Source organism: Halichoerus grypus, chromosome 4, assembly GCF_964656455.1.
Source record: "Halichoerus grypus chromosome 4, mHalGry1.hap1.1, whole genome shotgun sequence".
NCBI classification, from domain to species: Eukaryota; Metazoa; Chordata; class Mammalia; order Carnivora; family Phocidae; genus Halichoerus; species Halichoerus grypus.
The window spans coordinates 68022229-68035817 of record NC_135715.1 but is presented as its reverse complement, the minus strand read 5'-3'; the positions used below and the strand labels follow the sequence as shown (position 1 = coordinate 68035817).

At 39.7% G+C, this 13589-nt stretch overlaps 1 protein-coding gene across 11 annotated transcripts in view; it reads right to left on the bottom strand.

The window, feature by feature from the left end:
* The window catches only part of STARD13 (StAR related lipid transfer domain containing 13), a 508432-nt gene that overhangs the window by 52576 nt on the left and 442267 nt on the right, over positions 1–13589 (bottom strand). For all 11 annotated transcript variants that reach the window (XM_078070466.1, XM_078070463.1, XM_078070464.1 and 8 more), the window contains 2 exons: positions 5743–5814; positions 2623–2704 (listed from right to left, as the gene is read on the bottom strand). In XM_078070466.1, coding sequence (XP_077926592.1) covers positions 2623–2704; positions 5743–5814 — 154 coding nt within the window. The remainder of the gene's footprint in view (positions 1–2622; positions 2705–5742; positions 5815–13589) is intronic.

Here is a 13589-nt window from a genome sequence, read left to right as displayed (position 1 = left end):
GGCTCCCTGCTCAGGAGGGAGTCCTCTTGTCCCTTTCCCTCTGCCTTTACCCCTGCTCATGCTCTCTCCCTCTCTCTCTTAAATAAAAAAAAAAAAAAAAATCTTCAAAAAAAGAGTAGACTTTGATGGAAAAGTCCGGAATTTAGTCAAGGCGCTCAGATCACAAACAGCAGTGGATAGATAAGGATTTACCACCCACATGTATGAGATTCAAAGCTTGTCAGCCATGTCACCAGTGAACATAACTGCACAGAGACAGTGTTTGCCTCTGCAATCCTGACTTGAAAATATGTACTATAATTTTTATTCTTGGTTTACAATGTAATCCTTTATTTATATTTAGAAATAAAATTTTAGAACTCTATGATGAAGCTACTAGGAACTAATGAGTGAATTTAGAAAGATTGTAGGATACAAGGACAACATATAAAAAAATTTACATACTATTAATGAGCAACTGGAAATTGAAATGATAAAAAAATCTGTACTATCTGCAATAGCACCACAAAACATGAAATTCTTAAGTACTTTTGAGGATGTGTAGTATCCATATGCTGAAAACTACGAGTCAGGTTTTGAAAAAAAAAAAAATCAAAGGAGACCTAAATAAAAAGAAACATACACTGTATTTATGAATCACAAGATTCAGTACTGTTAAGCTGTCAATTCTCCCCAAACTGATCTATGGATTCAACATAATCCAAATCAATACTCCAGAGCATTTTTAAAATAGGTATCAACAAGTTGTTTCTAAAATTTATATGAAAAGGCAGAGGAACTAGAATAGCCAAAACAATTCTGGAAAAAAAGAACAAAGTTGGAGGACATGTACTATTTGATTCTAAGACATACATAAAGCTAAGTAATCATGTGTCATGTTGATGTAAGATTAGACATATAAATGGAACAGAATAGACAGTCCAGAAATAGACTTTTACATACATGGTCAATTGATTTACAATACAGGTGCAACAGCAATTCAATGAAGAAAGTTAACCTTTTCAACATGGTGCCAAACCAATGGGATGTTGATGTGCAAAGAATGAATCTTGACCCATACTTTGTACCTTGTAAAAAATTAACTTTAGGCGGACCATTGAATAAATATAAAACGTAAGTCTGAAATTTCTAGAAGAAAATAAAGGAGAAAATGCTCCTGCTCCTGCTTGGGGTGTATCCCAGACATCCTGAAAACACTGCTTTTCCAATTCATTACCTTTAAAGAGTCACAATCAAACTATCCGTTCCTCTCATAAATGCTTGCATTTTAAATGGCATTTTGTGCTTACTTGTTTTCTAGCCCAAATAGCCTATTCCTATAATTTGTGATTTTAAGAGTTCTTTGCACTTACCCACTTGAGCAAACCCACAGTACCATTTTCCTTAAATATTCAGATATCACTTCTTAATGCAAATCTATCTTCTCTTCATATAGAAACCACAGAATGAATACAAAAATATGTATGTCTGGAGATTCAGGAAGACTAAGATTATTCGCATACTATCCTAACATACACTGATCTCTCCTATCTTGACAAAAGTTTTGCTCATCATTACTTTCCAATTAAACTACCATCCTTCTATGTCAATGCAGAATGTGCTAGAGAGAACACTGGATTGCAAATTTTAAGTAGTGCATCTTTTTAAAGATTTTTTTATTTTTAAGGAATCTCTACATCCATTGTGGGGTTCGAACTCACACTCCTGAAATCAAGAGTTGCATGCTCCACTGACTGAGTTAGCCAGGTGCCCCGAAGTACTGCATTTTAAGGTCAGTTCAGCCTATAACTAGCTGTGTGGCCATGGAAAAATGACTCACCTCCTGTAAATAATATTTGTCTCCAACCCTGACCTCTCTCCAGGGCTTTAGTTAGGAAACTTCAAATTCCTACAGACACATACATCCTCTCATGCAGCATTTAATTGTTCCTGGATATTGGTTACATTGGCATCTTTTCCTATCACTCAAATTATAATTGTTAGTTATTTGTTCATGTATTCATGCTTTATTTCTTCAACTCAATTTCTCCAACCAGATTATAAATTCTTTGAGGAGAAGGAAGTACTCATACACATCTTTGTTTCCGTCCAGCATCTATCACATAGCAAAGGCTTAAATATTCTAGGTTGCTAATATAATTACTTGAGCTTACATACTCTAGTTTGCTGATATAATCACTTGCCTTTGCAAAAAATACAGCCAAGTTTGACATACTCATGGAGTTGTTCAGGGCCTTCTCTGGCCACTCATGCTGTGGCCTCCCCTGCTGCCTCCTTCCACTAACCCACCCCTGACCCCAATCACCAAAGTCTATGGCTTCATTTTAATATAGTTTGTTCATAGCACTGAACACTCTCTGAGATAACTTTTCCCTCTCCTTCTCTTTTTCTCTCACTAACTCTCTCTTTTTCCTCAATCTATTTTCTGAAGACTCCAACTAGGATTTAAGCTCCGTAAAATCAGGGTCCAATCATGCTCACTGTGGTACTCAGAACCTGGACCCAGGCCTGGCACATTGTAGGCACTCAATAAATACTTATGGAGCTGTTGAACTTGCCCCTCAATACAATGATACCTATTGGAAACTGCACAATCGAAAGTAACGAAATCACACATTTTACCTGTAAAGAGGTTCTACAAGGTCCTTTTCAAGAAAATCATGATCATTCTTGACAGCCACAATGTTGATGGGAAATTGGGAATCTGAAAAGGAGAGAGAAACAGAAGTTTTTGCATCTTGTTTTTATCTGAATGGGCACCAATATCTTTTGACCACCACATTTCAGTACACATGACCGATCTTGGCAGTTACTCCCCCATTGATGGATATGTTGGTAATGTTTAAGATAGTAGGCAGTTTTATTTTTATCAAATAAATGCTTTTAAGGATACAAAGGAAGTGTGAAATATGAGAATAACCAAGTGCTTGCCCTTGGATAGGATCGAATACTATGTGCCTGTATTGTTGTAGTTCATTATAATTGCAGACATTTGCCTATATGAAGAGCTTTTTTACTGTCACCATCCACCTAATGTCACTGACTTTTATCTTGATCAGTTCATGAAATACTTAGTTTGGCAGATTTTGTTTTCTTCAGAAAGGAAATTTCCCAAAATACCCAAAGCTCAATGGCCTCGAATGTGTCCTTTTGTAGCAAAATCTTGAGTCACTTTAGACTATCAGCAAAATACTCAAACAACTGATTCCATCCAAAGAGAATAGATTCCAACATCATGACTTTTCTCCCACAGACTCTTCATGCCAACTTTGGAGGTCAAGGGCAATCCTCAAGATGCAGTGTTAATTTTAGGTACCTTATTCACAAAGGGAAAAATTTAGAAATCATTCTCATAGAGGCCACAGTCGAATCTAACAGACAATGTCAATTCATTATCACCATCCTGCCATCCTTTCTCTTTCTCATTTTATATTTTGCATTGCCTCTGCCTTGCCAGTCATAATCAGTCTCAAGGTATCTAAACCTTAATGTGAGTTGGAAACAGAAACAATCTCTTCTGGTGATAAAAGCAATGTGAGTGCATTCCAGATGGTGCCAGAATGAGGGCTGTCTTGTTCTGCTAGAGAGGGAGTGTGTGTAATAATGAAAAACAGAGACAGCCGAAGCCCAGCTGCCTTGGCTTTGAGTCTTGGCACTGCTAATCTCTAGCTGTACAACTGAGGGCAACTTAGCTAACGTCTTTTGGGCCTGTGTTTCCCCATCTGTAGAATGGGGATGATGAGAATTATAATATTTACCTTGCGGTATTGAGAATATTAGATGAATAGCATAGCTAAAGTACTTTCAACAGAACCTGGCACATCATATGCTCTATACTATTTGCTATTTCTTATTATATTTATTTATTTTTTTTTTAAAGATTTTATTTATTTATTTGACAGAGAGACACACAGCGAGAGAGGGAACACAAGCAGGGGGAAGGTCAGAGGGAGAAGCAGGCTTCCCGCTGAGCAGGGAGCCCGATGCGGGGCTCGATCCCAGGACCCTGGGACCATGACCTGAGCCGAAGGCAGACGCTTAACGACTGAGCCACCCAGGCGCCCCTATTTCTTATTATATTTAGTCCATGCATATGGCTTCAACACAATTTGACAGGCACCTTTTACTAACAGCAGATTTTTTTTTCTTTAGGAAGAAATTTCCAAAAATAACCCAAGCTCAATGGCCTCAACTGTTTTCTTTTATAGCAAAATTTTGAGTCACTCTAGAGTATCAGCAAAATATTCAAACGATTGATACTATCTAGAGAGAAGACATTTACTTTACTTCTTAGCCATCTGTAGACAGGTCAGTTTAAATTGCATATTATTGTGAGTTTACAAAGAGAGTTCACATTATAGGAGAAAAGCCACTGCCTTATGGCTCACAAGACTGATTTTAATTCTGATTCCTCCACCTTTTAATGTTGGAAGTCATGTAACCTCTTTGGACCTCTCTCTCATAATCAGGAAATTGGTGGTGGGGCATGGGAGTAGGGTTGCTTAGACAAAAATTATAAAACCCTCCTTGCCTACAAGGCTATGGTTTATAAAAAACTTGTATCAGAGATTCCAGACTTCAAAGCATATTCCGAGATATGCTTTCCTTCATCCTCAGGGAATTTAAGTTAGAGAAGTAGAATAAGTGTTTTGTTTTTTAAAATATAAAACTGAGCTTCCAGGTGAGTGAGTGAGATTCCCCAGGAACTACAGGTGAATTTTGTTGATTCTTTCTCTCCTACATATATTTTATGCCATCAGGAAGAGAACTCGATGCTGCTTCGTGTGCTAGATATCCTTTTTTAGTCCTACAGATCCATTCTCCACTTTTCTATACCCTGCCTTGTGCCCCGAGGATCACCCATGTGGATGGCATTCAAGGGGATTCATGTCCTTTGGCTTCCTTTCGTGTTAGGCCAATGGGAATCCCTCGCTGAAGATGGAGGGAGGAAGGAGTGCGAGGTCAGGGCATTTACCCTCCTCGTTCTCCCCGACCGCCAGCTGTGTCCTCTGCTCGAAGGATTCTCTCTCCCTCTGCCCATCCCTTTGGGCCTACGGCAGTCGTAGCTCTGCTGCTATGAGCTCTGGGCCCCTGAACTGTTCTTCATGGTTTCTCATATCCTGTCCACACCTTTGTAATAAACATTTTTAGAAATAAATCCTCGGATTATCTTGAGTGTGCTGTCTGCTTACTGTTGGGATCCTGATTCACTATAGATAAGGACTATCCAAGAAGGAGGCAGAATTGATTATAACTTGGGACAGCATAGTACAGCATAGGGAATACAGTGAATAATATGATAATAACATTATATGGTGATGCTGGGGACTACACTTAGTGTGGCGAGCCCCTGGCGATGGACAGAATTGTCAAATCACTATGGTGTACACCCGAAACCGATGTAACACTGTATGTCAATTACACTTCCATAATAATCGCAATCATGAAAGCTGCCGATGGTAGAAGGCTGGAAGGAAGAGGCAGAGTTGGGATTGGTGGTGAAGAGAGGAGAAGCAGAAAGCAAAGAAGTGAGAAGCAGGATTGAGCAGAAAGTCAGGTAGGCCTGGGCAGCAATACTCATGTCTAAATCAGTGTAAGCCCTGGGATTGCAAAGGCTGAGGGAAAGAGACAGCAAAGAAAAATGGTTGAGAAGAGACCTGGAAGTCAAAATACACCATAGGATATGTGAGGTTCATTTTGAATTAATGCTCTTTATAAAGAGTGAAGGGAAGGCCAACTTACCCTCATACAACTGAGCGTATTGTGGGAACCCAGCAGCACGGAGCCAGTCACATGCTTCCTTTGCCTCAATTTCTGAAAAATACAAGAAAGGGAAATGCATGAGTCCAATGGGCACACACCAGCACTCTACCTTAATCAAGGAGAAACTGGTGAGCATTGTACAAGTTATTACAAAGCAAAATTGTTCTCAGGTAAGTCTGCAAAAGTCGGCCTACCAGAAATGGGGGTAAAATGAGCAGGTATCACAAAGGTACTTAGGTGTCTATTAAGATTATCTTCAACATCGATCCACAAGTATTTGGATAATAACAAAACCACAGAACACAAAGGCTGGGTTTCAGGCAGGGAAAAATGTCTTATTTATATACCAGGGAACCAGGGGGCTACAGAGAAGGAGGAAATACTTCCTTATGATCCTTTTTTTTTTTTTTTTTTAATGAATTTCTTTTTAGCTTTCAAAGATAAGGCTAAGAATACTTATCCAACATTCTTTTATTCTTTCACTCTTGGGATAATGAAAGAAAGAATACAACTGGATGGTCTATGAAAATCTATTTTCTCACGAAGGAAGGTATTACAAAAATCCAATGTATCGTTATCTCTCTAATTTTTCTAATGGCTTTAATTCCCAATGCCTTCTAACAAGATGTTCATTCATCAAGCACATTAGAATGGCTTCAAGCTGCAGAGTACAGCGTGGAAAAGCAGAGCTGGTTATCTGGAACTGAGGCGAGTTTGATGGGGCTGCTAGAATCTGTGAGGGCCGAACCCAAAAGGTCGATATGTCCTTTGGGTGACCATTTCGGTGTGGATGTACCAACAACACACGGGACCACCTGCCTGGAGAAGCTGTGGAGTGAGATGGGAGGAGTCTACAGTATGTGAACCAGGTCACTTTTTGACCTTGTGAATCCTGGATCATTTCCCAACCACAACTCTCTTAGATAAATATGAATGCAAGGGGAAAAAAGTTCATCTGTCAAAAGTCCAGTTTCTCCAAACAAAATTAAACAGCCTATTATAATGGGTTTCTACTCAATCCCCTTCCTCTTCGTTGGGATGGAGCCCGCTCAGATCACTGTATTTCCATTTACTCGGACGTTCATTTCTCCCCATAGCAAAAACCGAGAGTACAGGGTGTTCTTGGGACAACTGCAAAAATAACGACCCACTCTAACACGGGCTGTGGACCTGAGCCTGTTTACCTACGTTGAAAGCACGACGTCCGTGCATTGAATTCAGGGAAACAGTGTCTGTGCAAAATAATGTTTAATGTGACAGAGCTATCTGCTATGTGTTAGGGAAACAGACCAAAGGCCAGATCTTGCACAGGCCCCAAAGGGGAGAGCAAACACTTTCAGCCCCGTCTCACTGACCCGGCTGGACATGGATTGAGATTTGTCATTGAATTCAGGGAAGCAGAGCCTGTGCTGGTCCCTTTCCCAGAGCGTCTGCTTCCTCTGGCAACCCCTAATCCACTGTCATTCCTGTGATCGACAATTTGTAAATCTTGAGTTTTTTGTCTGGCATGAGGGTTTTTTACATAATTGGTACCAGCACAGACCTAATACGTACTCATGCCTGCCATGTAGGCATCATTCAGAAATACCCGGGGCACCAAGCTGGAAAGAAAAGCTCTGGAAAGCATGTCTCTTAGGAAGGGGTGTCTCTGAGATCCACAAGTGCAGTTGAAAACGGACTGTACCGTATTGGCTAATGTGGGCCGTCCCTGTGAGGGTACGAAGGACAATTACTGTATGGTCTAAGAGTCCTATTTAGTACTCCTTTGAGAGTCCTTATACGAAGGCTTCCACTTTGCAAATCACACACGTATTTCAGGGGAAGTAGGAAATGCACATTCTGACCTTAACATGTGGAAAATGTGGTGAGTTTCTACTGAGTCATAGACAGACTGTTGCCTTCTAAATTTTCAAGCTTCAGATTTGCTTTCTCTTTCAGTATAATGCAGCGGTTAGTAAGGAGGAAATACCTAATTTCTGGGTATTCTCCAAACTTAATTATGAGCCAGCAAGTCTTTTTTTTTTTTTTTTAAAGGTTTTCTTTATTTATTTGAGAAAGAGAGAGAGAGTTCAAGCAGGGGGAATGGCAGAGGGAGAGGCTGCGTCAGACTCCGCACTCGGCACTGAGTCTGCTTGAAATTCTCTCTCTCTCTGTGCCTCCCCTTTGTGCATGCCTGCACTCTCTCTCTCAAATAAATAAATAAAATCTTAAAAAAATAAAAAAATAAAAGCTTTTCTAGATAACTTCATTTTATTTTTTCACAAGAGCAACAAAGATAATGAACTGAAATTCTATGCACATGTAAACATGAATAATCAAATCTTAACCAGAATCCAGCTAAATCAAATGTCAAATAACCTGATTTTTAAAATGGGTAGGCATTTAGCTTTTAAGTCTCAGAGTCAAATAATACAACAAAAACTGCAATTAGTAAATAATAAAGGAGAAGAAACCACATCCCAGCCGTGGGGGATGGTTCCTCGACATCACTCTCCCACATTCAACTCGCTATTCTATTTCTGAAAGTCTCTCAAATATTCCCCATGCTCTAGCTGTGGGCCCAGCATCTTGATATCTCAATCTCAGGGCAAAATCAACTCTTGTTTACCACCTACTGACAAAGCAATCAAACAAAGTAATCACACATACCTAACAGCTCTCAAATTTGACTTTGATCATCACGTTGAGTTGGAGGGAAAAAAAGAGCCTTACAGTTTCTACTGAGTGAGTCCCCACAGCCCCAACTAACACCCATCAAACAAATGCTACTGTTTTCCCCACAGCATATTACACTTGGAATGGCCAAAATGCCCGCAGAATTTAAAAGGAATCATTATTGCCAGTGTCATCATTTCACCAAGATCCATCCATCATTTGAGGAGAGTGTGAAAATCTCTTTTTTACTGAGCTCTTCCTGGCTAGCATAATATTCTGTGAAAACTTTAAGGGCCATTCAAATCACATTTCTATAGTTTTATTTGTTCTCTGTTTGCAGCCCATACCTGCCCCTATAGCAGCTCCAGGGCCACAAGGCAAAGCATCAAGTTGCTGCAAGTCTGTAGAAAACCTAAGTGTGGGGCAGAACAGGAGAGAATGCCCTTGGACAGACTGGCCTACTGATCTCTACTGCGATTACCACATTACATTACCTGAGAAAATTCAATCCGTTTGGTTCCATAGCGTGATAGGATTTCATTAGAAATTTTGTAATTATTACATGTAAAAATCATTTCTCTTAAATTCTGTAGTGGGTGCCTATTTTTGCCTGCCCAACATCCTTCCCCAGTTCTTCAGATAATAGAACCTCTTTATGTTCAAAGCCTCTTCTATATAGGTTAGGTGGGGTTGACACTCCTGGTCACCCTGATCACACTCCTTAGCCCTATCACCACCACCCAAATGGGCATTACCTACTCCTCAAGAACACCCGATTCCCCTGAGTGCAGGGAGACCAAGGAGCTTTGGGATCTTAAGTCAACAGTTGTTTGGAGGCTGAAATCTACTAGTTGAAGAGGGAGATACCCAGTTTTTCAATTTCTGCACAAAATCCAAGCAAACCTTTTCACTCAATAAATCCAGAAAATGGTTTGGTGCTAGGCATGCTCTTCTGCCACATATCTGTGATTCTACTTGAGGGAAAGTCACTCACTTTGCCTCAGTTGCCTTTCCTACATGCTTAGAACATGATGTGGCCTCTGTTGAGAGACAGAGGTCTAGGGGGAGACTGTCTCCCTGGGTGCCTCAGGGGCCGCACACCAATGGGCACGGGAACAAAGTCATTGTGGAAATGAACTACAGCCTGTACACTGGTTTGCAAGAGTATTATATTATTTCCTAATTATACATGCTTGGTGTTGAAAACTTATTAAAAAAAAAACACAAAACACGCAATGAAAGAAAACAGTCAACTCTTGTCCCATTACCTACACATAATTCAATACATGCTACTTATCAAAATGGTAATCATTGTGATACCTTTGGTTGACCACCTTTTTGACAGAATAATACATTATGAATATTTCCCCATATAATGATATTGTTGGTAAAAATGAGAAATTTACTTTGTTTTGAGAAGGATGCTTATTTTTTAAATACTTGATTTTTGATTACTGCCGATTGTTAATCACTGCTGGGAGGTTATAGAATCAAGGTAGTCAAGAGAAAACAGTTCAGTAGGGCTTCACCAACACAGACTGGTTGTGGAAAAGGCTGGAAGTCTTTGTAAGTTAAGAGATTTACGAGCTGTTTCTTTAAAGAAATGTCATGTAGTGATGTTTGGATAGTCAGGTAGATAAGGTTCTGGAGGGCTCCAGTCAAGTAAGGGGATATTTTGAGCACAGCAAATTTGCCGCCCAGGTTGGCAGGCCTCCTCTCATGTTACAACCTCATTGAATTTTTAAACTGGTGTTTCTTGAGTGCTTGGGAACAGTGTGTTCTCCCAGCTAAACATTTTAAGTACATTTTTTGGTTTCCATTATTCTCAGCGCAGCAAATACATTTTCCATAGCTAACTCAAAGGAATACTATTCTTTTTAAATGACCAAAAATTCAAATTAGGGCCAAATTAAATTTTACTAGTATCAGAAAGTTAGCTGGCCAGAAGGAACCTGTTCTACTGTGAAAAGTTTATGAAATCATTATATAGAGGCATATGTATTTATGTTGTTCTTACACATCTCCAGGAATTTCAATGGTCACACTGGCTCCAATTTAAGTAGGTCTTCTTTCTTAAGTGTTCATTAAAATACTCAAGAGAAGTGGGGGGAAAAGACATCATGGGTCTCCACGTGATTTAGAAGAGTAGGTGCTTTGTTTTTTCATTTAAACTGGCTAAAATGGTGGGCACCCTGTTTCTGAAAGATTATGGGTGACTCAACCACCACAAGATGTCTGCAGTGGATGCAATTAGCACCATTAAAGTATATCAACGGTATTAACATTTCAACACACTCATGGTTGTTGGCTTAGGATAATTTATATGGCTGAGTTAGCTTCATTATTAGTGTACTTCTTTAGACGAATGACTCTTTTGTCTTCAGATGGAATTTCTCAAGTGAAGTCCCTATTTATTGAAGGTGTATTTAGTTGGCCATACACTAGGCTAGTTTTGTTAAAACCTATGCCAGAGTATCCATCCCAACTAACGATAGATATGAATGATGCAATAATTAACATTATATAGAACTATACATTACACCACAATCCTTCTCCCAAGAGTGCTTTATAACCCCAATCACAGGTGGGGGATGAAACATCCAAGTTCTGTAGTAGTAAGAGACTGATTTACATTCTGCATCATGGCGACAGGATACCTCGTCTTTGCACTCTTCGAATTATTATAGTTAAGTTTACTGCGATTTGTAAAAGGCCTGAATAAGTCTTAAATGTTTACCAAGTATAGTTTTTTTTTTTCTAATATGCATAACCTTTTCTTTCCATTGTATTCTAAGTTACTAGTAGAGTTAAAATACAGGTTATTTAGAATAAATTTAAGATTATCGATCACTGAGTATTCAAATCAGTGAACCAACTGATAAACACCCATTTTATCTCCCCATAACGTAAGGCAACTTTTTTTAAGGCAACTTTTCCCTTAATGTGTAGCAAAGTATCTTGCTGTCAGGTAATACAGAACTATAGAAGAAAGATATATATATATATATATATATATATATATATATACATATCTGTGAGTTGTACTCAGTTAAGGTAGGGATTCATGGCTGTGTTTATGTGTACTATTTTCCTGAAAGCAAGGATCACATTCATGTTGAGACATATTACTCCATCACTAATTCTTTTTTTTTTTTTTTTAAGATTTTATTTATTTGACAGAGAGAGACAGCAAGAGAGGGAACACAAGCAGGGGGAGTGGAAGAGGGAGAAGAAGGCCTCCTGCTGAGTGGGGAGCCAGACGCGAGGCTGGATCCCAGGACCCTGGGATCATGACCTGAGCCAAAAGCAGACGCTTAATGACTGAGGTACCCAGGCACCCCGACTCCATCACTAATTCTTAACACTTGTCTTATTTCTCAGGCCTTGAATGATCTTGTGCAAGCTGGATTCATACAAATATAGTCACTTAAAAATAATTTCTATCAGAGTGAAAGAGGATCAAGCAAATTCAACACCTGAGTGGTGGGTCTATTCCTGGTCACTCAAGGGTTGTTTTTCATCATTCTTTTGCAGCTTTGTTGGGGCAATCATTTTTATGTAATTTATTATTAATTTGTTACTAACTTATTTAACTATTAAATTTATAATGAAAATATACGCATGCGCACACACACACACACACACACACACACACAATACATTTCCTTACATGCTTGCAATGATTCCCCACTCTTTCCAGTTGTCATGGAACTTGAAGTTCTTCTCCAACTGGGAAGTATATACTTCCCATCCCACTGATATCTGGCTTTGCCTATGACCCACTTTGGCCAATGAAACGTGAACAGAAGCAATGTATGCTAGTTTCGAGCAAAACACTTCAGGAGCCATCACCAAGTTCTTCCAGTTTTCCTTCTCTTTTCCCTGTACCACAAAGCCAGTATGTCTCAGACAGAGGCTGTTCCTTCAGCCTCGGTCCTGGAATGACGACACAGGGAACAAAGCCACAACAGACCAGCTGCAGACATGTAATGTGAGCAAGAAATAAGCTTCTGTTGTTTTATGCCACTACAACTTGGGGGACAATTTGTTACAGTGGCATAATGTAGCATAAACTAATTTAACTCAGGGCCAGATAGTCATTCTAGAAAGAAAGACTATGGACCTTTATTTCAACTTGAAGCTGTTGCTGGATATCTGTTAGCGTGCCCTAGAAATGAACATAATCAGTCTCAGTAATCATTTCTGCTTGGAATTCTGCTTCCCTGCCTATGGTGCATGGCCTCTACGAATTAAAAAAATGTAGGGGCGCCTGGGTGGCTCAGTCAGTTAGCGTCTGCCTTCGGCTCAGGTCATGATCTCAGGGTCCTGGGATCGAGCCCCACATCGGGCTCCCTGCTCGGCAGGGAATCTGCTTCTCTCTCTCTCCCTCTGCCCCTCCCCACCACTCGTTCTCTCTCTCTCTCTCTCTCTCAAATAAATAAATAAAACCTTTAAAAAAAGGTGAACAATCCTTTCACAATCCTCTGTCACAGGTAGCCACATGTGTGAGTGTGTGAGTGCACAGTTTTTCTCTCTCACATACACACACTACAGAAAATCAAAAGTTCAGTTGCAACTGAACAAGGAAAGTCATCAGGAATATAAATGCTATTCCTTATGCTCATATTCCTAATAGTATAAAAGAAAAGAAAAAAAAAATTACAATCCCACCCCGATCAATCTCAAAGAAAAAGAAAGCAGAAAGTATATGCTCTGCCAGCCAAATAGCTTCTGACCAGATTGTTTTGACTCAAGTTTTCCATGAGGCAGAGTAGCTCTTTATTCTCTCCTTTCGTTTTGTACAGATTGTTCCCATCAGGCGCTTGTGGTATTTCTCAGGGAGGCCGCAGGCAGACACAAGCATAGGAACATCCCCAGCTTTTTGAAGTTGCGGAGCCACTGCCTACCACAAAATCCCAAGAGATTCTTCATGGTGGAGTCAGTTAAGCAACTGAAATGCAAGGTAGGGGGACAGAATGTTGATTCAGAAAATTAGAAAGAAGGTCATCATCCACAGGCCTTGGCCAACGTATCTCCATATTGACCCACCAAGATAATGAAGTCTTGAGTAGCCTTTCTTGGGACAAGGGAATGAGATTCTGGAGATGATTTTTTTCTCTCTATCTTGGCTTCTTGGGCTTCTCTAGGAAAGGTGAAGAACAGGAGTCCCT